General features: G+C 58.5%; 2 protein-coding genes across 8 annotated transcripts; one reads left to right on the top strand and one right to left on the bottom strand.

The window, feature by feature from the left end:
• Positions 1–459: 459 nt before the first annotated feature.
• ZBTB48 (zinc finger and BTB domain containing 48) lies at positions 460–7,768 on the top strand. Of its 6 annotated transcripts, none has more exons than XM_039842330.1 (11): positions 460–615; positions 1,150–1,846; positions 2,333–2,574; positions 4,521–4,632; positions 5,245–5,337; positions 5,699–5,764; positions 5,932–6,086; positions 6,558–6,694; positions 6,766–6,930; positions 7,252–7,340; positions 7,432–7,768. In XM_039842330.1, exons 1-11 carry the CDS (start codon positions 533–535, stop codon positions 7,726–7,728), a joined length of 2,136 nt encoding a protein of 711 aa, XP_039698264.1. In that variant the 5' UTR covers positions 460–532; the 3' UTR covers positions 7,729–7,768. The 6 variants fall into 6 exon arrangements, with proteins under 6 accessions (XP_039698264.1, XP_039698263.1, XP_039698266.1 ...); XM_039842329.1 differs by having other exon boundaries at positions 5,678–5,764; XM_039842332.1 differs by having other exon boundaries at positions 464–585; positions 1,154–1,846; positions 5,678–5,764.
• Positions 7,769–9,616: 1,848 nt separating this feature from the next.
• KLHL21 (kelch like family member 21) lies at positions 9,617–20,763 on the bottom strand. 2 transcript variants are annotated; one of them, XM_039842337.1, is made up of 4 exons: positions 19,650–20,757; positions 17,179–17,584; positions 14,011–14,083; positions 9,617–12,852 (listed from the first exon to the last, which is right to left on the bottom strand). In XM_039842337.1, exons 1-4 carry the CDS (start codon positions 20,668–20,670, stop codon positions 12,559–12,561), a joined length of 1,794 nt encoding a protein of 597 aa, XP_039698271.1. In that variant the 5' UTR covers positions 20,671–20,757; the 3' UTR covers positions 9,617–12,558. The 2 variants fall into 2 exon arrangements, with proteins under 2 accessions (XP_039698271.1, XP_039698272.1); XM_039842338.1 differs by lacking the exon at positions 9,617–12,852 and adding an exon at positions 13,386–13,584 and having other exon boundaries at positions 19,650–20,763.
• Positions 20,764–23,990: the final 3,227 nt, after the last annotated feature.

The following is a 23,990-nucleotide window of genomic DNA, read 5'->3' as shown; positions in this document are numbered from 1 at the left end:
GGCAGAGGAAAGCCGGGGCTGAGCAGGGCGGGCGGGAAACCTCCTCTGCCCTGAGGGGCGAAGGTCAAGCGGGGCGCACAGGGCCTGGGGTGTCCCAGAGGTCTTTGGGCTCTTCACTCATGGCTTGGGAAATGTAAGCGCAGGGAGACCCCAGCCCGGACTCCCGGCTGCCAGTAAAGAGGAGACAGGTGCGTCTTGGCTGCGCTTCCTGTCTGGGAGAGGGAGGGCGCCGCCGGAACCACGGGACTCGGCCAGAGCGGGGCGAAGACCCGGCGCCGACCCCGCGTGGACCCGGAGCCCAGCTTGGCGTTGCTGGGCAACTTCGGGAGGCGGGCCCAGCACCGAGAGAACAGCGGGGGGAGGGCTGACCCCGCCCCCTGCACAGCCCATTGGCCGTTCTCTGAGTGGCCCCGCCCCGAGGTGCTGCAGCTAGAAACGCTGCGCCTCGGAGGTGTACCGCCCCGGCGGCGCTTCCTGACGTCACGTCCGGCAACGGCGACGGCGGCGTCTCCGTACGGGCGGCCGGGCGCGTATGGCCTGGGCGGTTGGTTGGTGGGACTGTGGAGTGGACGCGGCCCGAGGCAGGTGGGGCCGGCGCAGGGCGGACCGGCCCGGGTGAGGAGATCGGCGGGCGCGGGGCGAGGGAGGAAAAGGCCGCCGTGGGCGCCGACGGAGTGTGACCGCGGCCGCCTTCCGCCCGGCCGCTCCGGACGTGTGGGCGCAACGTGCTCGCCGCTCACCTGCCCGCAGCCGCCGCCCGCCCCTGCCCGGGTCCTCCCACTGTGCCAGGCCTGTCAGTTCGCCCTGATCCCCTGCCTCTTTCCCAAACTTTGATTCCTTCCCCCAGCGCCGCTTCACGATCCTGCGCTATCTTCCAGCAAGCTATTCCTCCTCCCCACACCTAGTCCCTGCTCCCCACCACACCCATCTCTGGCCAACCCCAGTATGGGCATCTCACCTGGCCCCCGTCCCCAGAGGATCTTTCCATCCGTTCCTGTCCCAGCATGCACACGCTAACCTTGATGCAAGCCCTTGTGACAAATGTGACCGTAGAGTCCCCTACCCCTTTCTTCTCAAGTCCAGGGCTTTCTCTTGTTAGCCCCTGGGTTGGACTGGCCAGGGTGTCACTTCTGTCTCCCTCCCCTCCAGGCAGACCATGGACGGTTCCTTCATCCAGCACAGTGTGAGGGTTCTGCAGGGACTCAACAAGCAGCGGGAGAAGGGCCAGTACTGCGACGCCACCCTGGACGTGGGGGGCCTGGTGTTCAAGGCGCACTGGAGTGTCCTTGCCTGCTGCAGCCACTTCTTCCAGAGCCTCTATGGGGATGGCTCAGCGGGCAGTGTTATCCTCCCCGCCGGCTTCGCTGAGATTTTTGGACTCTTGTTGGACTTTTTCTACACTGGTCACCTCGCCCTCACCTCAGGGAACCGGGATCAGGTGCTCCTGGCAGCCAGGGAGTTGCGAGTGCCAGAGGTCGTGGAGCTGTGCCAGAGCTTCAAGCCCAAAACCTCAGTGGGACAGGCACCAAGTGGCCAGAGTGGGCTGGGGAAATCTGCGCCCCGGGATGTGAACAGCCACCTCAAGGAGTTGGCAGGCTTGGAGGAAGAGGAAGTCTCAAGGACTGTGGGTCAAGTCCCCAGGGATCAGGAGCTCAGCGGTAGTCACAGCCCCCAGAGGCCCCAGCTTGGTCTCCCTGCTAAGAGTGAGAGCCCTTCCTTCCTGCGTGGGAAACTTAAGCAGGCTTTGAAGCTTTGTCCCCCAGAGGACAAGGAGCCTGAGGATTGCAAAGTGCCCCCAAGGCCCTTTGAAGCTGAAAGTGTCCAGATGCAGGGCGAGAGTAATGAGGTACTGTGCCCAGCGTGCTGGAAATGGGGAGGTGGGAGTCGGAGGGAGAGACTTGACACTTTTCTGGCATCATCTGGACCCCAAGGTAGAATCTCTGTTACGCGGGTTTAAAATAGGCTTTCGCCAAACATAGGAAACTGGCTCCATCCTGCAGCCGCAGGCTGACTTTTCCATGAATCACAGCTGCCAGCTTCTTCGGGTGGAGTGGGTGGCATCAGGGTTACAGGTGTTTCCCCAGGGTAGTGAGATCCAGCCAGACTTCCAGTTCCCTATAATATAGAGCCACGGTCCTCCCAATACAGGATTCAGATGCTGCCTGCCCTGGGATACCGAAGGCAACAGTCACAAAGGGACTCTCCTGGGGATGTGCCTGGGTTGGGCCCTGGGATGGAACTGGATAGAGCGGGCTGCTCTGTAGATCCACCCCAGAACTCTTGCCGGTTAGTTTGGTGACCTCGGTCCTCCCTGCTGCCTCTTCTGCTCTAGTGGGAAGTGGTGGTTCAAGTTGAGGATGACGGGGATGGCGACTACACTTCTGAGACGGAGGCTGTGCCGACCAGGAGGAAATCAGACATGCTCAGAAAGTCCTGTGCTGCTAGGCCAGCCCTGAATGCAGGTTCCCTGGCAGCCGAGCCTCCTGAGAACAGAAAAGGTACAGCGGTGCCAGTCGAATGCCCCACATGTCATAAAAAGTTCCTCAGCAAATATTATCTAAAAGTCCACAACAGGTAAACGTTCTGTTTTTCTATTTGCTTTTCCTGTCCGCCGTTCCCATGTTGGGGGAGGGGGCCTGTGCTCCCCATTTCTGGGCCAGGTAGGGCCAGGGGCTCCATCTTAGATTCACGTGGCGCCTGGAGTTGGTATGCCTATGGTCGGTGGGGAGTGAGCCTCTAGCCTTGGGTCCGAGTCATTCATTTCCTCCTCCTGTGAGCCCTCTGGTTGGAGCGGGTATGTGGACACCTTGTCAACAGTTCCGCCCACTGTGGACCTTGGTCTCCAGCTGACTTTTGCCGAGGGCCGAGAGAAGCCTGTGGCCACACGCTGTGGCCGAGGCCACACCTTAGGAGTTTCTGAAGCTTGACGGTGTGGGCTTTGGGCCAAGATGTTAATCTTTAGGATTGGTGCTGCCTGCATTTCTGGGTTAGCCCTGGGGTGTCAGTGGGGCATAAAAGACCATTTGTCTCAAGCTGTAATATCCAGTAAGGAAACCAGATGCCACATGGAGCTATTTTAACTTAAAAAGTAATTAAAATTAAATAAATTCAGTTCCTCCGACACACCACATTTCAAATGTGCAGTAGCCATGTGTCCCTGGCTGCCAGATTGGACAGCGCTGGCTGCAGGGCCTCCAGGGATGGCGCCTAGATAAACGCCTTCCAGTCCTAACACTCTCTAGCCCAAGATATCACTGGTCCACCATGGCGCAGCTTCTTGCGAAGCCAAGATGGACCACACGCGTTTGCTCATGACACCGGGAAGCCACTAATGACCAACTGGAGTTGGAGCTAGGAGGAAGGGAACCTGTTTGCTCTCCGTGTTTCGGGACAGCTGCTGCCAGTGGAGTCTTTGGGGGAGTCTCAGTGTGGGGGCACCGCTGGGGTGGTCCACATCTGCCTGGCCACTCCCCCGGTGTAAGACTCGGGTGTATGCCCCACCCCCATCCCCAGCTGGGGCCACAGGCTGCTGCACTGACCTTAAGAACTGGGAGGGGGTGATGGCCTCCTGAGGTCACTGGGATGGGGGATGAGGACAGTCTACGGCAGCAGCGGATGAGAGAAGTGTCTGCTCGTAAGGGCTCCTGGTGCCCCTCATAGGCTCTGAGGCGAGAGTTCCTTCAGTTATTCATCAACAAGCTGTTTGCCAAGTAGCTGACAAGGCCGCTGTGCGCGCTTGCGAGGCCTTGGGGAGCTTCCCTCCCAACTACCAAAGTCACTTTAGAGCGGCATGGGAGGCGGGAAGTGCCACAGAAAGGGAAAACGACAGCAGTGCCAAGGGCTGGGGCGCTCAGGGTGGGGTCAGGTTGCAGTTTGAAAGAGAGAAGATTCCAGTGGCCTCCAGGGAGGTGAGGAAGGTCACTGAGCCAGCCGATGGCTGGGGAGAGCGTTTGGGCTGAGAGAAGGGTCTGGGGTGGGGCTGAGTGGCAGGTTGGCGAACATCGCGGCACAGAGACCTGGAGAGTGAGGCCAGTGAGGCAGGTCCCCAGGCCTCTCCTCAGGGTGGAATGGGGGCCCTGGAGGGTTCTGAGGAAAGAGGCGACAAGATCTGACAATTTAAGGGCCCTTCTGGCTAGTCGAGGCTGGCTTGGAGCAGAGACTGGGAGCGGGGGGCTCAGGCGGCTGCCCAGGGGCTGGCGGGGCTACACCAGGGGGTTGCGGGGGTGAGGCATCGTGGTCAGCTCTGGCCGTGGTTTTGAAGGTGGAGGCCACAGAATTTCCGGGCACACTGAGTGGGTTCTCCGGGGAGTCAGGACCCGGGAATTGTTTCTGCCTTTGCAGAGTCGTGCGGGGTTCTTGGGTGGCCCTGCAGACCTAGAGCTAGATGGAGGGGGCGTTTCTGGGCTCCACCTGCAGGTTCACCAGCCCTGTGGTTCCACTAGGAGCCAGAGTGGGCTCTGGGTGAGGATGAGGTGGGCAGTCTGCCCAGCCCCCACTCTCCCTATGGCTTCTTTTGGCAGGAAACACACTGGGGAGAAGCCCTTCGAGTGCTCCAAATGTGGAAAGTGTTACTTTCGGAAAGAGAATCTCCTGGAGCACGAAGCCCGGAACTGCATGAACCGCTCAGAACAGGTACTTGTGTGCTGGCGCAGGTCCTTGTGGGCAGGGGCACACTGGCCTGTCTTCCTGCCATCCGGGAGGGGCCCCCAGGAGACGGCCTTAGACGGGACGGTAGACTCAGGAGAGCTGCAGCGTCCTTGGTTGCCACCGAGTTGGTGCCCTGGTATTACAGGTGGGGACACAGGTCCCTAAGAGCAGAAGGGAGGCATTTTGGGTTTGCCTTCCCGGCCCCCAAGCTTTGGACAAGGGCATTCGGTGGGAGGGTGGGCTGCTGGGAAAGAGAAAGGCCACTTGGCCACACCCCCCACCTCACTGGCTGGCCCATGTGGTGAGGCCAGCCAGACCCCGCCCTTGTCTTTCTAGAGGCCTGTCACCAAGGGCAGGGGCTACAGGTAAGGCCAGTCGGCCTGTGCCCGCAGCCTGTCAGGCCTGAGAAGAGCCTGGCGTGGTGGGTTTGCCTTGGCCGGGGTCCGGGCAGGCAGGTTACGTGTTGCCCTCTCCCACCCTAGCGGCCCCCTCCTCGGGCAGGCTCCTCCCAGCAGCACGTGGAAGCCCGGGCAGAGGCCGCCGTCGCAGGCCGAGGCCCCCGCTGATGCCGGCCCTGCTTGCCCCTCACACTGCCAGGTCTTCACGTGCTCCGTGTGTCAGGAGACCTTCCGCCGGAGGATGGAGCTGCGGGTGCACATGGTGTCCCACACGGGGGAGATGCCCTACAAGGTCAGGCTCAGCCTGTCCCCAGGGCCGTGGCCCCGGGATCCCTCACACCCAGCCCTTTACGTGGGATGGTGTCAGGTGCCTCCCCATTGCCAGCCTCAAGGAGCCCGGCCTTCCCTACCCGTCTCGGGCCCCCACACCTCTGGCAAGGCCCCGGGCCTCTGGGCCCTGGCTTCTTTCGGTGGAGGCCGTAGCACGGGGCCCTCCCCCGTGTGTCCTTCACATCAGGACAGGGAGTCTCCTGGCATCGCAGGCTGGGCCCTGCCCTCGGGTCCCCCCATAGCCCAGGGGTGACTGGGGTTGTGGGTGCTGGCCTCCGTGGGTGACTGGGCCTGTTTTCCAGTGCTCCTCCTGCCCCCAGCAGTTCATGCAGAAGAAGGACTTGCAGAACCACATGATCAAGCTGCACGGCGCCCCCAAGCCCCATGCTGTGAGTGCCAGGCTGTGCGGGGGCGGGCCGGGCCCGCTCTGGTGCTAGGGCTGTCGCTGGTCCAGAGGGTAGACTGTGTGGCTTCTGCCGTGTGGCACTCCCAGAGTAGCCCCACCCCACCGTCACCCTGGCCCTGCTCTCTCTGCCCGGTCCCTCCTGCCCTACAGTGTCCCACCTGTGACAAGTGCTTCCTGACCCGAACGGAACTGCAGCTCCACGAGGCTTTCAAGCACCGCGGGGAGAAGCTGTTTGTGTGTGAGGAGTGTGGGCACCGCGCCTCGAGCCGAAACGGCCTGCAGATGCATATCAAGGCCAAGCACAGGTGTGGCTCAGCCCGTCTTCCCCCAGGGCCTGTCCCTGCTGCTGGCTCTGGCCAGCGAGTGGGCCGGGAAGGCCGAGTTTGACGACACTCACACCGAACAGCGTGCCCTCCCCGCTGACTGTGGCGCTTGCAGCCTTTCTGGGTTGGGGGCATCTGAGGGATGAGCAGGTTTGTCAGGCAGAGAGGCTGGGGGCGGGGATTCCAGACCAGAGCAAGGCCCTGTACCTCCGTGGGCAGATTTTTGGTTTGCACTGGCTCCTGGCTGGAGCCAGCGCCCCTTTCCTGGCACTGCCCAGGCCCTCCTTGTGCCAGGCAGCTCACTGAAGCCCGGGCCCCTTCCAGGGGCTCAGGCAGCCTTGCTCCGGCCTTGCTGTCTCCTTGGCTCTGGGGCCAGGCGTGCTCCCAGCTGCAGTGGACTGAGGGGCCACTTCCCTTGGTGATGACCTCTGCCTGTGTCCCCCACCCGGACAGGAACGAGAGGCCATACGTCTGCGAGTTCTGCAACCACGCCTTCACTCAGAAGGCCAACCTCAACATGCACCTGCGCACGCACACAGGCGAGAAGCCTTTTCAGTGCCACCTCTGCGGCAAGACCTTCCGCACCCAAGGTGAGGCAGGCCCGTCCCTTCCCTGCCCTGGGGTGGAGGCCTCGTGGCTGAGCCCTCGCCTGTCCCCGCAGCCAGCCTGGACAAGCACAATCGCACTCACACTGGCGAGAGGCCCTTCAGCTGTGAGTTCTGTGAGCAGCGCTTCACCGAGAAGGGCCCCCTGCTGAGGCACGTGGCCAGCCGCCACCAAGAGGGCCGGCCACACTTCTGCCAGATCTGCGGGAAGACCTTCAAAGGTAGGCAGGCCTGCTGAGGCCCTTACCCGCCTCCTTCCCGGGGCAAGCCCTGGGCCCTCTCCATTTCCTGCTGACCAGAGTTGGTGGGTCTCGTGCAACAGTGGCTTTCCCAGGCTCCTCCTCAGCAGGGGACCCTTCCATTCCCTGAAGCTCCCCTGGGTCCTAGTAGTGACCTCGGGTTGCGCTGTACGGCCTGGCAGGTCCCCCGCCCACCCCACTCCCCAGCAGCAAATGTGAACTCAGAGGACTGTCACCTCCCCCACGGCCCGCCCACTCCCCCTTTCCCGCCTCTCCGACCTCGGGGTCCCTTCCCTCGCACAGCCTTGGAGCAGCTCCGTGTGCACGTCAGGAGGCACAAGGGCGTGAGGAAGTTTGAGTGCACCGAGTGTGGCTACAAGTTCACCCGGCAGGTAGGCCCGGGGTTCCCTCTGCCTGCCTCGGGGCCTCCGAGCCCCTGCGCGAGGCGCGCACCGCCCCAGCCCTGAGCGCCCCTCCCCCTAGGCGCACCTGCGGAGGCACATGGGGGTCCACGACCGCGTGGAGAACTACAACCCGCGGCAGCGCAAGCTCCGGAACCTGGTCATCGAGGACGAGAAGATGGTGGTGGTGGCGCTGCAACCGCCTCCCGAGCTGGAGGTAGGATCGGCCGAGGTCATCGTGGAGTCCCTGGCCCAAGGGGGCCTGGCCTCCCAGCTCCCTGGCCAGAGACTGTGTGCAGAGGAGAACTTTGCGAGCTCTGGCGTCACGGAGCCCTCGCTCCTCATCACGGCCGCCATTCCTGAGGACTGTGACACGTAGCCCCCCACCTGCCACCCCCAATAAACCACACGGCTTTGGACTTGGTTGTTTCAGCCCATCCAGGGGTCTGTTCCCCAGTAACCCGGCCTCCAGCTATGTGCTGCTTACCCCCGTGTCCCCCAGAAGGAATGGTGCCCCGTCCGACCCACTGCGCTTCAGAGCTCGGCCAGCATTTTTCCCACCGCGTCGTGTCCTTGGCAGAGTGACACTGGGCGGGTAGCTTTGGGGGCCAAGCCTCTGGCCCAGGACACTCCTCATCGGTCCCGTCCCCCGTCCAGTCAGGGTTTTAGACCTGGGGGCAGACACAGCAGCGGTCTTCCTATTTCATAGCTGTGGTGCTGCCGGCCAGTGGGGGTAGGACACTAAGGTCTGGAATCAGAGTGGCCAGGGCCCCTGACGATGGCCTCGCTGGCTCGACTCCCGCCGTTAAGAGTGTGGCCAAGCACACCTGGGGCCCAAGGAGGCTAAGCAAGCCCTGGACCCTGGCTGGTGGCATGTCCACAGACGGGCCCCTTCCTGGGGGCGGGCCCGAGCTTGGTTAGTCTGCCCGGGAGGCCTGGGGCACATGCAGGGCCAGGCTTAGAATGGCGAGAGGCCCTGGGGGTCCCCCGGTTCTGTGCTGTGGGGTGGGGTGGTTTGTCACGGAGGACGAGCACATGGGCACTGAAGGCAGGCTGTCCCCAGATTCCTCCCCAACTTACAGCTGTGACCCCAGCCAAGTTACTGCTTCATTCCCTCATCTTTTAATGGAATTATTAACAGTCATGCTTCATAGATGGGACTAAGCGAGAACCTGCTGTTCCAGTTGCCTCCTGCTGGGGAACGAGCCACCCGGAACTTCCCTGGGCTGGGGGCTGGGCTCAGGATGGCTCTGAGTCTGGCAAGTTGCCGCTGCCAGTGGGCCTGGGTCCCTCTCCACTGGCTGCCTGGGTGTCCTCACAGCACGGTGGCTGGGTGCCAAATGCAAAAGCCCCAATAGGCCAAACCTGCAAGACCTTTTTATGGCCTGGCCCTGGAAGCCAGTGTCACCTCTGCCACGTGTGCTGGTTACAGGTTACAGGTTACAGGGGAGGGGACATAGACCCCAGCACTCGATGGGAAGGGGTTAGAATCTGCAAACGTACGACTGCAAAACCTCACCAGCGAGCGATTAAGCACTGCCACTCAGCGCTTGGCATGGAGCGGATCAGGTAGTGACGGTTGAGAGCGCGAGTCAGGCCACACAAATCCCACACCGGATTCTGGAAGCGCCAGCCCCAGGCTGTGCCGAGTTCCTCCTGGAGTTCGAGAAGGTTCGCTTACCTTCTGTTTTAGACCCAGGACCCATCTAACCATCTTTCCTTTTATTCCTTGACCATTGGGGAGCTCAGAGGTAACAAGCGTTCAAGTGCCATGGGTGCCACCCAGGTTCTGAGCTGCTGCAGAGTTGTTTTGACAACGGCATTAAAAAGGCACACTGTGGCCTCTTCTTTGGGTTCAGAGGGCTGTTTCAGAACTCCACGGCCCCAGCGATCCCTGGCCTCTTCTGGGGTCCTCCTTTGAGGGGCTCTACGCTCCTCTCCCTCAGGTCCAAGGTCCACCCCACCATGGGCCCACACCTTCAGGGGCAGGGTGCCCACAGGCAGAGTCGAGGCAGGAACCAGCTTTGGAGCAGCGAGTGAGGCCTGGACTCCGCCACCCACGTTCCTCACACCTTGGGCTTGGCCTCGGCCTCTTTACTTCATACTTTGTGGTGATTCAAGACAAGAAAAGGGCCTGAAAAGCTGTGCCCCAGGACAGGAGCCCTGAGGCCTCCACACTTCTCCACTCCCCTTGCCACACACACGTTTGGCCTCAGCCCAAAGGTTCCGAGACGCAGCAGCGGCAGGATGAAGGCAACGACACCATATGTGTAGGAAATATTTTTATTTCAAAAAGTATGTATTGAAGGCATCCTAAAACCTTACAGGATTCTGGACACGTAGGCCTACAGAACAAATAAATACGCAAACCAGCCCTGCCCTCAGGTCGGACTGGGTGCTGGACACTAGAAGGTGTCTTTAGTACCTAAGTCTCTGAGGTCATATAAATAGACTACTTCGTAGATCAGCACGTTAAATACTATCACTGAGTTCTCATAACTTAATTTGTCTTGTAGACTAGACTGATAAAGGTGTGTGCATCTGACACGCAGAGACAGTCCCACCCCTGCTGGCCCAGCCTCTGTCCCCAAGTCAGTCAGTGTATAGACAGCTGTTAAGCAGGCGGTGGGAGCTTTGTAGCTAGCACAGGGCCTGTGACCAGAGGTCAGGAGAGCAGAGCAGGGAGCAGATGTTTCTGAAGGCCTGTCCCCGACGCTGCTACCCACCTTCCCCACACTTACACCAAAGACAGGGTCTAGGTGGTGGGGGCCTGGGGAAGCAGGCAAACCAATCCCTCTTCCACTAGCCCACACCAAGCCAGCCATCATCTGGGCACAGCTACCAGACAGGGGATGGTCAGTCTCATGACGGCCAGTCAAGGTGAAGTACCAAAAAGAGCAGGAACCCAGGACACTGGGCCCCCTGCCACGAGGGAGCTTCTACAGGGAAGGCCAGACAAGGGCCGATTTTGAAAGAAAAACAATGTTTGCAGGCCCATCTCAACAACAAAGCTTCAAACACCTTGCTGCCCAGGGCAAATCCTGGACCCTGATAGGGCCACAGCCATGCCTGTCTGGAGGGAGGAGGGGAGCGCTTCGGTGACCATAGCACACGTCCATCTCCCGCTCCATCCCACCTACGGGGCGGCCCCAGGGGGTCCTCTATGGAGAGAGCCTGGAGGATGGACACCAAAAGTCTCTTTGAGACCAAGGCCTACGTCCCTCCTCCGGGGGACCCCCAGATGACCTGTCAAATTATCAGAACGCCTGTGTAGCACATTCCCACACAGACTGGGCAGAGCACAGTCTTTCTGACACTGAGCTCAGTGCCTGGCATAGAATCGGGGCTCGATCAATCCTGTGCTGCCTGCTGTCCCTGTGTCACTGAGAGGACAAAAGCCATCATACCTGGGCAGCCTCTGCCTGCAAAGGAGCCAAAGACAGCCACCCCACAGAACACAGGACAACTTCTAAGGAGCTGGGCCTGTAAGGCAGGCACTTAGGCCAGAAAAAAGCCACAACAGCCCCAGGAAAGTGAAGTGAAACAGCCCCTGTGGATAGGGGCAGGTGAACCCCAACTCACCCAAGAACACCTAGACCACAAGGGGTGAAGGCTGAGACCTGGATGGGAAGGCAGAGATAGTGCGGGGCGGCTGACCCCAAACAGCCTACGGCTGGCCCGAGCCCCTACCCACACCTGCCCTCCAACAGTGCCTGGCGCACAGTGGGTGCCTGTAAGTGACCAGGTGAGTGGCAACCCCAGAGGCCTGGGAGGGGCTGGCTGAGCTGTAGCCGCTCCAGCAGGGTGTCCAGAGCAATTTCTAACCCAAAGCAGTAACACTGCACGGAAGGCCCACCAGACAGCCCTGAAGGCCACAGGCCTCTTCCCCAGAAGCACTGCGCCACCTGGCCAGGAAGAGGGTTCTAAGTGCCACCTGAGAAGTGATGGCGTGAAGACGCCCGTGTTCTCTCGGTGAGAGCACGTCCCCACGTCCGGTCACCGGCAGAAGGCAACTCAGTGAACGCTTGCTTTCAACCTGCCTCATGAGGAAAATGCAAACACCCTCTTCTCCAGGAGGAAGACGAACTCAAGCAAAGGCTGTTTTGGGGATCATGAAGGGGACAAGACCACCCAATCCACAGACGTGCTCACATTCCCCCGAGGAAATTGGGGCCCCTGGGGGGTCTCCCTGGAGCTGGCCTGGCTTCTGAGGGGCTAAGGGCACCCCCTCCCCCCGCACGCACCTGCAGAAAGCTTTGGCAGCGGCACTAACCGTAACATCAAAAACCGCACACACCCGACCCTGGTTCCAGCTGTCCCCGTCTTTTAAGGAAAAACCAAACTGCGTTTCACACCTTGCAACCGACCCAAGGCCGCCCTGCCCGCAGCCTGCTTTAGAAGCGGGGGATCCGGCTCCCTAGCTGGCCGGGGCGTCTGCAGCCGCCTGCCTGGCAGGGCTGCAGGGGCGAACTCCCGGGGCCCCAGCAAGCGGCCGTGACCTTGCACGTGCAGGCTTTGCACGCTCTTGCCTCGGCCTGAGACGAAGGTCCCAGAGCAGTCTCTGAGCAAGGGGGCCATGCCTGCTAGGGGGCTGGAGGGACGGGGACGCCCGGCGTCTGCCTCAGCCCAAGTCCACTGGAGACGGCACTCAGCGGGTCCCTTGGGGCCCCCTCCTAGGCCAGTCTTAGCCAGCCCCACCCCTGCGAGGGGTGTTCTGATGTGAGACCCTCTCCGTCCGGGGAGCAGGCGGGCTGGGATGTCTGGGACCATCGTCTGCCTGGTGCCCAATGCTCGAAGACAGCAGGGCGTCCGCAGTCTCATGGCACGGATGTCCCCCCCTCCACTCACACCCCGGAAGCGGCTCTCCTCTCCCTAGGTGGGAGCAAGGAGGTGCAGGTGGTGGCAGCGAGATGGGTGTGCGCTGCACTGGTAAGGTCCGGGGCAACCTTCTGGAGCCAGAGACATGAGCTGGCAGAAAGGCCTGGACCGAGAGAGGGACGTTCACAACTGGCTTTGGCCCCAGCGGCTGTGACTGGAGCTCTAGATGCACAGAATTCCCCAGGCGCTGGACCCCGAGGCTCGCTCAGCAGCCTGAGAGCTTGCGCTCCGCCTGGTGAGCCCAACCTGTCCTTGTGCACGAAGGAGGGGGTCGCTGCCCCCCAGAGGTGCCGGTTACCTGCACCGAGGCCCTCCCTGGGCCAGGCCGGGGCTAGTGCAGCTCGTGGGGGTTCTGCGGCGGCCGAGGCCGGCCGACATCCATGTCACTGCTGCCACTGTCCAGCTCGAAGCCATGCCCGCCCGAGAACGTCTGGGGCATGAACTGGCGGAAGATGCTGACGCTGCCGTGCCAGAAGGTGGGCTCCGGGAGCCGCCCCACCACGCTCCACGCCCGCGTCTCAGGGTCGTAGGCCTCTACCACGTCCGAGAGTTCAAACGTATTGTCGTAGCCCCCTGAGACATACAGCTTCCCTCCGAGGACGGCCAGGCTGCCCCCCACGTGCACCTGTGGGCCAAGGGGACAGGTGACTGGAGGCCAGCAGCCAGGGCAGAGCAGGGTCCCTCTCCACGCAGAAGGGGTACGGGACCGTTGGGTGGGGCGGCCTCGGCCCTTCTTGAAGTGGTGCTGGGAGCCATCGTCTGCACGCCTGCAGGACAGACCCACGTCCTTCCCACACGCTGGCTAGGAAACCGGGCTCCACGCCCAGGAGGCACGTGCCATGCTTGGTCCCTGGGGTAGTCAGGGGCTACCACGGCACTGAGTCTCCCTGCGAGTAGCTTCAGCTCTCTGTGGTGGGCACGGCTGTCCTCACCATCTTACAGATGGGAAAACTCAGCCTCATGTAGCTGCCAGTCGCAGAGCGGGGCCTTGACCCAAAGTCTGGGCTCTGATCCATGAGGCCGGACTACCCCCTTCTTTCCCAGATTTGCTATAATGAGTATGTGTACCTCATTACAGGGTAAAAACAAAGTTACACTTCCTAAACGTAAAAACATTAAGCTGTGATGGTGTAAATTATGACATTTGCCATGCAGAGGTTATCATGAGAGCCAGTTTAGAAATCTCAATGAAGACAGAAAAGATGCAGGTGGATGCAGATGTGCATCTGGGACTAAGGACGCTGCCTGCGTGGCTGAAGGCTGCCTAGTCTTCCCAACTCCACACACTAGCACGTTCAGCACCTCTCTTTTTGACAAGCCAAGACTCTGATCAGGCAGCGGCAGCAGCACGGGTGTCCTGCTCAGAGCAACAGCAGACGCTCAGTAAGTGTTCCCAAAGGCCTCCTGCCTGACCTCGTCCCCTCTCGTCTGCTTGTTCCCTCGGCTCCGGTCACACTGAGCTGTGGGCTTGTTCTAGGACCTCGCCAGGCACATCCTGCCCCGGGCCCGTGCATCTGCTGTCCCCCAGTATGTCCTCTGCGTCATGGCAGCTACTCAGTGAATTCTAGTCCAAATGGATGAACTCGCTAAGCTGTGTGACCCTGGGATATTATTTAGTCTCAGCGACCCTCACGTGTAAGTTGAGGATGACCCCAGCCCTCTATTAGGTGAAACGACACAAGCAAAGGGCTCAGCACGGCCCCCCCGCCCCCCACCGGGACTCAGGATGACACTTTGGCCAAAACACAGGACCAGCCTGTGCTTCTAACACAGGCAAAGTTACCTGATTCATAGATGGGATCTTGTCCCACTCATTCTTCGTGGGGTTATACACGTCCACCTCAGCAGAGTCATCCCTGGGGAGAGAAGGAAGGGGAGAGCAGGTCAGAACGAGGTAGGGGACACCCCTGGGTGTGAAGGGCTGGACAAGAGGGTCCTCCAAGCAACCTGCCTTTAGGACTTGTCTGGTGCCATGCGGCAGCCCACTGGCCAGTGGGACCCTATCTCTGATTTTACGTCCCCAAACGTATCTGGCCTGGACTTCAAGGCCAGAACCCAGACTTGCTCCCCAAAGCCAAAGATCATGCCCTCAGGTGCTCAGACCCTTCCCCACAGCCCAGCAATAACCCACTGCCCCCTCCCCTTGCTGCGGCCATAATGGCTTGTTTCAGATCTTGAACTTATCGGGGTCCTTCCCATCCACCTCCTACTCATCCATCCGTAGCTGACTAGGAAGGCCACCTGCCCCACATCCCCTGGACTGCTGCTTGGCCACGGCCCTCACCACTGCGCGGTCAGCGCCCATCCCATGCCATTCACTGCTGTGTCCTCAGCACACAGCGGGGTAACCATGGCTACAGGAAGGAAGATACCAGCACTGCCCTTCCCTTTGGGGTCAAGGTCCCTCACCCTAGTTTGACACGCTCTTGATCCATGCAATAAAAGATTCAAAGGCATGGCCTTGAAAAAGCAAGGACTCGAACCCCCAAAACAGCAGTAGTAATGATCAAAGGTCAGGGGTCAGCAGAAGGGCCAGAGAGGAAATATTTTAGGTCCTGCAGAAACTCCCCAAAGCTCGACGCTGCTGTCCTAGCACAAAAGGCGGCCACGGGCACATGTGACCACTATCAGGTCCAACGCCTTTCTCAACAAGCAGAGCGCCAAGACCCTGACCGGTCAGTAGAGCGGGTGTCCTGTTCAGAGCACACAGCAGGCGCTCAGTAAGTGTGCTCCCAGTATCAGCCCCCCAAGGCCTCCTGCCTGACCTCGTCCCCTCTCGTCTGCTTACTCACTCGGCTCCAGTCACACTGAGCTGTGTGTGGGCTTATTCTAGGACCACACCAGGCTGCACTCCAATAAAACCTTTTTGCGGATGCCGAAATCTGAATTTCGCACAAGTTTTCACATGTCGTGAAATATTCCTCTTGCTTTGATTTTTCCCTCCAACCATTGCCAAATGTAAAAGCTATTCTCACTCTGTGGCCCGGGTGATGATAATTAATACTGGGACCCACCAGGCTGCCCACCCCCAGCAGAGACATCACTGCCAAGGAGCCACCTTAAGCAAGGACCAGGGCGGGTGTGTCCGGGAGCGGGGAGCAGCCGGTCATCACCCATAGCCCAGGACAGCAGCAGTGAGGGATGAGGCTGCACGTAGCTCCGGCTACCGGCCCTGGGATGGCACCTTTTAGACAGGAGTGGCTCTGATAGGTGGCGTTTCGAGCAGGGGTTACGAGGCTCATGGGGTGCCGAAGGGCATGAGCGGAGTGGCTGGGAGACTACCACTCGGGCGTGTCAGACCCAGGCCTTGCCTCCCATCTTGGGCAAGGTGGGGCCCCCGTTACTCACCTGGGGGACAAACGGGCTGCCCTCACGAGAGCCCACTTCCTCAGCTGGGTTGGAGGGAGGGGAAAAGCTGAGCGGGCTTAGGTGAACCCCTGCAGAGGCTCACTGGGTGCAGGGGGCACCTAATGCTTCCATGTGGGGGCGCATTAGCAACGACAAGTGACTGAGACCAGGAGGAGGAAAGCAAGGGGGCCTTACGGTGCCGGGCCAGCCCTTGGGCACCCTTGCTCTAGGACCACAGGGTGGGAGGACATTCTCAAAGGCACTCAGCCTGGAACCATGGCTGAGGGGCTGGCACTCTGATGAGCTGTATTTATAGCTGTCTCCACCCTCTCTTTGAAGACTTTTGCCAGGACTTGGAGGGAGAGCTGGGTGAAGGGTCAGAAGCGGCAAAGCGCACATGTCCTCTGTGGCTCTCAATTCAAAGCCCTCAACCCAAGAGGGACGGGGAGCACCATTCATACCCCACCCCTTCCCTCCTGGCCCCGTAACCGCAGGCAGGCTGCAGGCCAGGAAGGGGAGCAGTGGGTGTACGACACATGGAAGCTGTGCAGCGGGCAGGAGCTCCTAGTCCCCTGGATGCCCGCTGGCCCATCAGGAGAGAATATCTGCCTGTGACTGGTCACCAAGACCTGAGGATGCATGGTGACCAATGGCTGCCCATCCTTGCTCCATGCTGCCAGGTCCATGGCCTGGCCCAGGGAGGCCATGATGCAGTGTCACCACACAGGGATCTGGGTCGGATGTCCTTGGTTCAAACCTTATACCACTGCTTAAAGCTGGTGGCTCTAAGTCCCCTACCCCTCTATGCCTCTCCTTTGTCATCTGTGAAGCGGGGACGACAGCGGTGCCCAACTCATCAGATTGTCAGGGAAATCAACCGTGAAAACACCCACGAAAAAGACAACACAGCACTCGGCAAGTCCAGGGGCCTAATACGCACTAGCTACTGTCATCATTCCCAGAGGCGGCTTCCGGGCCTGCTCCATGCCAGCTCCTGGCCCTGGCCCTGGCCCAGAGCGGCTGTGGGATCCCTGTACAACAGCATTCATTCACCAAGAATCATGAGCCCTCCCTGTGCCAGGCCTGGTGGGAAGGCAATGGACAGGACCGTGGAAACACACTGGACACACAAATGCTGCTTTAAACAGGGAGCATGGACACTGCTGAGTGAGCAAAGGTCCCTCTGTCAAGGCTACAACTCCCCTAAAGATCTGAGTACCCAAAAAGCTCTCCTCCGGTCTTTTTAAAATGCAGGATCCCTCTAGGTAGGAAAGGTTCCTTTTTAATGAATGCCATGTGAGGACAGCCAGGGCCTTTAGTGGATCCTCCAAGTGGAAGTTCCCTAAAGGGACACATTTTATTTAGCGTCTGAGTCTCAAAAAGTTCCCCAAAAGGACCGAACTCCACCACATTTTGGATCCCTTAAGAAGCCACAGAAGCCCAGAGACAAAGCTCTAAGGAACAGGGCAGGACAAAGGCAGCCGGTCGGGAAGACCTGGCCTCGTTTCCCGCATCTGTGTCACAGGGACAGCAGCGAGGATGTGCCACGCACGGGGCCTGGGAAGGAGCACATGGTGGCTGGTCTTGGCCCCCGGGGACTCACCTGATGAAATACATGAGTCCGTTGAGAGTCACCGTCTTGGGCGCAAAGGACCAGGGCGGGAGCTGGCCACAGTCCACCAGCGACCACAGGCCGGCGTCCGGGTGGTAGCACTGCATCACCATGGTCTCCTTGCCGGCCAGGGAGCCAATGGCGTAGAGCCGGCCGCGGCAGGCCGTGGTGGAGCAGTTGTCCATGGGGTAGGTCATGGGCTGCAGGGCCTCCCAGGAGTCGGTGGTGTGGTCATAGCGCTCCGTGCTGTCGGCGGCCACCACATACAGCAGCCCGTCCAGCACGGAGGAGCTGTGGTACTCGCGGGCCTTCAGCATGGGCGCCACCTCCGTCCACTCGTTCACGCTCGAGTTGTACCTCCACACGCAGTCGTAGAGCCGGGAGCCATCAGACCCACCTGCCAGGACACGTACAACGGTCAGGCCGGCCCACGCTGACTCGGACTGAGTCACCCACCCACACCTCCCTCACCTTCCAAGAGGGCGTCTCCAGGAGGAATGAACCTCCCAGGGCTTTGATGCAAACACACATCCTCTCTCCCCAGTGCCCAGGTAAGGCAAGGCAGATGCTGCCTGGTGCCTGTGAGGACGGCCGAGCCTCATGCCATAGACACACTGCCAAATCTCTGTAGGCCCTGCAAAGGCCTTGGGCTGCAATTCTTAAGTAGACAGCAACCTCATGCGGAACCCACATAAACCGACACTGGGTCAGAACACTAGGTCTCAGAACCAGTTCTCCCAGGGAGCCACAAGGCATGTGAGTGGGGTGAGCAGAGACTCGTGCACCAAATCTTAGGCTTCCTGACCATCCTCTACCCCAGGCTGTACCAGAACAGCTCAGAGGAAACCTCCTTCACACCGCAAGAGCTCCACACAGAAAGTCATGCTGCGGTGGACTTCTGGGCTCTAGTTATTGGTTTGGCTGCACGTTACTGTCACGTTTTGTCCAGAAAAAACTCCTCAAGCTATACAAGCATATATATACTCTCTCGTCTATATTTATTTCAAAAAAGAATTAAAAAAAAACCAGTGGTGCTTACTGTAATCATAAATAAACCACGTCTACCCAGGACTTAGAATTCCTACAGCATGGGGGGACCCCAGGGTTGCATTCCCTACCCCCGAGGCTGGCGCCACAGGCGGAGCAGGCGTGACATTCCGTCTCAAAGCCCTGAGCTTTTTAAAGGGAGAAAACAAGGTTCGTGTAAAGTCCACTCTGTCGGCCTCCTTCCTTCTGCAGGAGGACTGTGCATAAGGCAGCTGAGGCGGCTTTCTCGCCCCCGGAAAATTCCCTCCAGGCAGCTGTCTGGAAGGACCCAGCCACCTGTCTAAACCCAAAGGATTAGCTGCTCAGCTGAGACATTTATGGAAGGGTGTGCAAAGTTGGGGCCAGTCTGACCGGCTCATGGAGGGAGGGGGGCTTGGAACCCAAAGGGGCTGATTCCGGGAGATGCCAGCAGAGGCTGGACCTGGAGGTGTAGGCCAAAGAAGCTGTGGCCAGAGCCGACCGTGTCCTTAGGCCGGGTGCCTCCCACTTGTCAGCTCCGAGCCCCACTGGGACGAACACTCGAGCAAGTCTCAGAGCTGGCTTTCTCCTGCATGTGCCAGGCTGGGCCCAGCCTCACTGCCTGCTAACGGCCCTCAGCGGAACCCAAATGCATACTCAGCTTCTTTCCTTATATAGCCCTCAGACACTGCGCCTCCTTACCCCACGGAAGGAGGTAGCCTTCTGTTTAAGCCAGGATTTATCCTTAAAAAATGTGGGAGAAGTCCAGGGCTGTAGCAGGCTGGGACCCGCCCAGCATGACTCGGCAGTGTTTTGGGGTTTGGGCCAAGTAACTGGAAGAAAACCTCTTAGCATGTGACTATGTTTACAGTTGCTGGGCAGGAAGCAGCCTAAATACCATGTGACCCGCAGTGCACAGCCAAGGTGTAAGCCCAAGGGAACGTAGTCACCCGTGACAAAATGACAAAATGCAGGCGTCAGGAGGCCTGGGTGGCTCATCTGGGGGGAAGAAATCCCCAGGAGTTAAGAATGGATGTCTCATAGGGCGTCAGCCCTGAGCCTGTCCCTAGATTCCTTAGGGAGAAAAGAAAGCACCCATTGTGTGGAGTGAATGCTCCAGTATCTTCCAAATAAATGGCGGGATGGCACCTCCCGGGCAAGGAGTGAGCTATCCAGGCAGACCACTCCCGCCAAGCGACCCACAAGTAGCTACTTGTCCGGGCTCGCACAAGGGGCTCTTCTTCTAGGTCCAAAGTATTGACCCTAAAACGGCCTGCACCGGACAGCTCGTGGGGAAGGGAAGCGATCGTCTGCACTCAGGTGTGGTCCCGGACTCCAGGTTCTGTGGGTCTCTCCAGCAGGTAGACGTGCTGCCTCGGGGGGCGCAGGAGGCCAACCTCGGAGACCGCTGCCTGGGGGACCCGCCGGCCCAGAGTCCTTCTGAGCAGCCCACTCACCCGTCACGTAGATGTCGTTGCCTAGCGCCACGATGCTGTAGCCCCCGCCCAGGTGGTCGGGGAACTCAGCCAGGTAGCGCCACTGGCCCGTCTGCGGATTGTAGCAGTCGACGGTGACCAGCTCGTCGCAGTCCTGGTCGCAGCCGCCCACAAGCACGAGGATCTCGGCGAGGCCGGTGGAGGGGCGCGGGCGCATGCGGGGGCAGGGCCCGCGGTCGTGGCGGTCGTAGCGCGCCGCCTGGAAGTCGCGCGCCTCGCGCAGCAGGCGCAGGCAGGGCGGGCAGCGCGCCACCAGCGGCTCGGCCTCGACGTGCGCCAGCAGGTAGAAGCGGCGCACGAAGGGCAGGCGCACGGCCTCGAGCAGCTGCGGCCAGTGTGCGGCGCGGCGCGGCGGGTCGGCGCGTACCCAGCGCAGCGCCAGCTGGTAGGCGGCCTCCTCCTTGGGCACGCACAGCCCGTCGTCGCGCAGGTAGCGCAGCAGGCGCGCCAGCGGCAGCCGCTCCAGTTGCTCTGCGCCCAGCTCGCCCACGTGGCGCAGGATGAAGCGCTGCGCCGCGCTCGCCAACCCCGAGCAGCTGAAGGCCTCGGCGAAGTCCTGCATGTCCAGGCAGTTAGCCAGGTCGAGCTGCTGCTGAAGGAAGGCGCCACACGCCTCCTTCACGGCCGGGAACTGCAGCAGGTCGGCGGCGCGCAGCAGCGGCTCGGCGTTGTCGCCGCTGACGGCCACGCGGCCCGTGTAGCTGAAGTCCAGCAGTAGCTGCAGCATGTCGGGCGGCACGCCGTGCAGGCGCACCCGCTCGGCCCGGCTCTCGCGCAGCTGCCCGGCGAACATGGCGCGGAAGTAGGGGCTGGCGGCTGCCAGCACGGCGCGGTGCGCCGGGAAGTCGCGCCCGCCCGCCGCCTCCAGGGTCACGTCCAGGAATTTGCGCTCGGCGCGGAGCTGGCTCAGGCCGCGCAGCAGGCTCAGCGCGTGCGCGGGGTCCGAGAAGGGCAGCACGGCCAGGGGCGCCGGCCGCTCCATGGCGCCTTCACCGCGGGGGAGAGGTGGGTATCAGTCCGGGACGCCGCGGCCGGGGCCAGCGGGAGAGACGCGGCGTGGCCGCCGCGGCCGCTATAAATACGGCCGGGCGCAGCGGCCTCCCCGGGGCTGGCCATGGCGGGGGCGGGGCCCCGGCAGCACCGCCCACTTAACCCTTTCGGGCCGGCGCCGCCACCCCTCCGAGCGCGCTGGCTCGGCTAGCCCGGCGTGCGCCCGCCCCCGCGCTCCCGGCTGAGTCACCGCCGCCCGCGCCTGCTCCCTCACTCCGCCTTTCCCGGGCTTCCAGCGGCCTCCCGCCGACGCCCGGGCCGGGACGGCGGGTGACAAGTGTTCTCTACGAGGGCCGCGCGCCGGGATCGGAGGCCTCCAGGGCCTGCCCACGACCCACCCGGGCCCGACGGCTGAACAAAACCCGGTGGGGGCAAGCGCGGCGACCAAGACCGAAGCCACGCTTTCGCGCCAGACTTCCCCACGGCGTCCGCCCCCGAGCCCTAGGGCGGCTCGGTACAATGGCTTTTTTTGAATTCCAATAGTTCTCAGGGTTGCTAGTTAACCCTATCACGGGAAAGGTTCCAAACAACAGGATCTTTTACAATTCGGGCCCAAAGCATGAACAAATACAAGGTTTTTAGCTGACGTTTTTTCTTGGCGCATTTATAAGTGACACTGGGCCAGAAGCCAGGAATGTGCTCCACTGTGTTCCTTGCAGGAGTTTCAAACTTGACTAACTCGGTCTTTAACTTTCGTCAGCATACGAGGCGCAGTTTCAGTTTCCGATTCATAGAGACCCTTTCAGACTCCAGAGCTGCCCTCCAAAAGGGACAGGCCTGCTCCGGGTTCGGTCACCCCGGTCACCCCCGCCTCCTCTTTTCCTCTCCTGCAGATGGACGTGCGAAAGGCAGAAAACTTGAGGTTAGGATAAATTCCTAAGAATATCCTATTAAGCAGAACAAAAAGGCTGAAGCACCAGAAAGTAATTCCAGGAAAAATAGCAGTTTTTCCTATTCTAAGAGAGGGGACACTAGGTGCAGGGAACAGTGTGTTCAGCTCAAGGTCAGACAGGAGACTGCCTTAAAAATACAGGGAATGCAGCCGTTCAGAAATGTCACAGTCACTTGTGGGGTGACAGTGAAGAAAGGAATCTGCCTTATTTGGGTTCCGGTAGATACGGTACCGGGACTACACATTCAACGTAAGCGTATGAAGAAAATTCCCTCACTTGGAAGCCATTTTTTTCCTTTGGTTTAATGTATGCTTTGTGCAGTTTTAGAAAAGACCCTCATTTCACCTGAAACCTGGGTTTTTGTTATTTAATAGCTCCACACCCCCATGCCCTTTGGACTTCCCAAAGACATTCCTGCTGAACCCTTCTGCCTCGGCAGTGTCCCAGCCCAGGCCCGGCATGGGAGAGCTGCTGACATTTCTTGATTCCCGCTAAGTCGCACAGCCTTTGCAGAAGACATCTTGTTTTTATTGCATATCTGAAATGAGAACTGTAGGCTTTCTCTTCTGAATCTCTCATCATCCTACCATGAGAAGGTATCTGGTCTAAATTTCATCATGGGAAGCTTAGGCCTCCGTAAGAAAACAGTCAGGTACCCAGGCAGGCTGCCTATTGCCCATAGATGGACTGTTCACACAGCTATTAACGGCAGCAGCAGCATTCCTGGGCCCAGGAGCCCCGCCAATAGCTTACTTGCACAGGCTTTGTGACAAGAAAGTCCTGAGTAGCCAGGAAGTGGGATGTTTGTAGGGAAAAGTACTACAGTCTCTCTGGGTCAGAACTCACTCACCATGCATAAGTCAAATCTTTAAGAAATCAATCATTGTATAGTTAAGAACAGTCCAGTTTTCTGTATTCCTAACAGGGAATTAGTTAGTCCAACAAATCATGTTTGAATTTTACTGTGAAGCCTTGAAGAATAATATAGGTATTTATCGAAATGGAAAGTTGTTTATGCTATAGTGTCAAGTGAAAAATCCGATTATCCATAGTATGACTCAATCTGTTATATGTGTTCATATGCCTACGAAAAAATTGTGAAGGTAACATTTTCTCTAGGTGGTTTTCTTGTTTTCGCTTGCCTGCACTTTCTCCCTTTCTGTACTAAAAATATAAACTGGATTTTAAAGAAATAACACGTGTTCAAAATAAAATATTCAGTTATTGAGGAAAAAAAGCTACATTATTATCGTGGACCTAGGAGGCAAGCGCTTGAAAGCCTGTGTGTACATCTAAGTCAATAAATGTTCTTAGAAAAAAACAGATATAGACCTATCAACTGCTTGGAATTTTGAATAACCTATAACCCGGGCATGCTATTTAGTTCCTTTTTCTTCTCATCAATCTCATGAGTTCAAATTGGGAACGTGAGAAATTCATTCACTGAAGCATGTGACAGATACAGTCAGCAAACTGTAGTAAGGGGATTTAAACTCCTCAGATACCACCTGACACCCTGGCCTGGTGGAAACACTGTTTTTTGGCGAAGATGTTAACTCTAGCCAAACAAGCAAGTTTTTTTTTTTTTTTTCCGGTTTTATTGAAAAATAATTGACACAAGCAAGTTTGTGGGAAAATGTTTGTACTTAAAGATTAAACTTCAGCCATGAAGTTTGTTTACCTCTTCTAAAATCATGAAAATCCTCTCTGCCTAAGTAACTTCTTTATAATGTAATTTAACAAAAAAAATTTAACTTTAAAAATTCAAACTACTTAATTTTGATACCTAAATTCTAATTTTAAGCAGACAGGACAAGAAGTGACTAAGAATTTTTAAAGTTGGTTTTTTTTCCTCCGATGGACATTTGGGAACACATATCTTAGCATTAGTGTCCAATACGAAAAAAAGCAATCTCTTTTTGACTCAGCATTTAGAGTCAAAAAGAGATTGCTTTTTTTCGTATTGGACGCTATGATTTTTTTCTGATTCTGGGCTGCCTAAGGTGTGGTGTGTCATGCATGCACTTATAAACGTTTTACTTTGACGAATGTTACAGTATTCTCCATTAAGTGCCTTATCGTATATAAATGAGGTACTGTAAGTGAAAACATTTAAAGTTTGGTACATAGTGTTAGTTATTAGTCTTTATATTTTTCCCTGTATGAACCATAACACAAGAAACTCATTTGATTCTTCTATGCATAGGTTATTTTCCTCATTATGTGAAAAGCTGACAATACATAGAAATGACTTATCAATTATTTTAAATTATGTACACACATATATTACTACAGTAGTCAAGGTACTAAAAGTTGAAATAGTATTTTGAGGAATTTTCATATTTTTCCTCTCCTGGAG

Source organism: Pteropus medius, unplaced genomic scaffold (genome assembly GCF_902729225.1).
Source record: "Pteropus medius unplaced genomic scaffold, Ma_sr-lr_union100, whole genome shotgun sequence".
NCBI lineage: Eukaryota > Metazoa > Chordata > Mammalia > Chiroptera > Pteropodidae > Pteropus > Pteropus medius.
Note: the sequence above shows the minus strand (reverse complement) of the source record. Positions and strands in the feature narration are given on the sequence as shown.

What these genes read in the sequence shown, in the direction of transcription:
- ZBTB48 (XM_039842329.1), top strand. Translation starts at nt 533, where the DNA reads ATGGCCTGGGCGGTTGGTTGGTGGGACTGTGGAGTGGACGCGGCCCGA. An exon ending in GCATGAACCGCTCAGAACAG is followed by an intron (nt 4,633 to 5,244) that starts GTACTTGTGTGC and finishes TCACACTGCCAG; the next exon opens with GTCTTCACGTGCTCCGTGTG. An exon ending in CTGCGGGAAGACCTTCAAAG is followed by an intron (nt 6,931 to 7,251) that starts GTAGGCAGGCCT and finishes TCCCTCGCACAG; the next exon opens with CCTTGGAGCAGCTCCGTGTG.
- KLHL21 (XM_039842337.1), bottom strand. Translation starts at nt 20,670, where the DNA reads ATGGAGCGGCCGGCGCCCCTGGCCGTGCTGCCCTTCTCGGACCCCGCG. An exon ending in GGACTCATGTATTTCATCAG is followed by an intron (nt 14,084 to 17,178) that starts GTGAGTCCCCGG and finishes TTCTCTCCCCAG; the next exon opens with GGATGACTCTGCTGAGGTGG. An exon ending in AGATCCCATCTATGAATCAG is followed by an intron (nt 12,853 to 14,010) that starts GTAACTTTGCCT and finishes CTTGGCCCACAG; the next exon opens with GTGCACGTGGGGGGCAGCCT.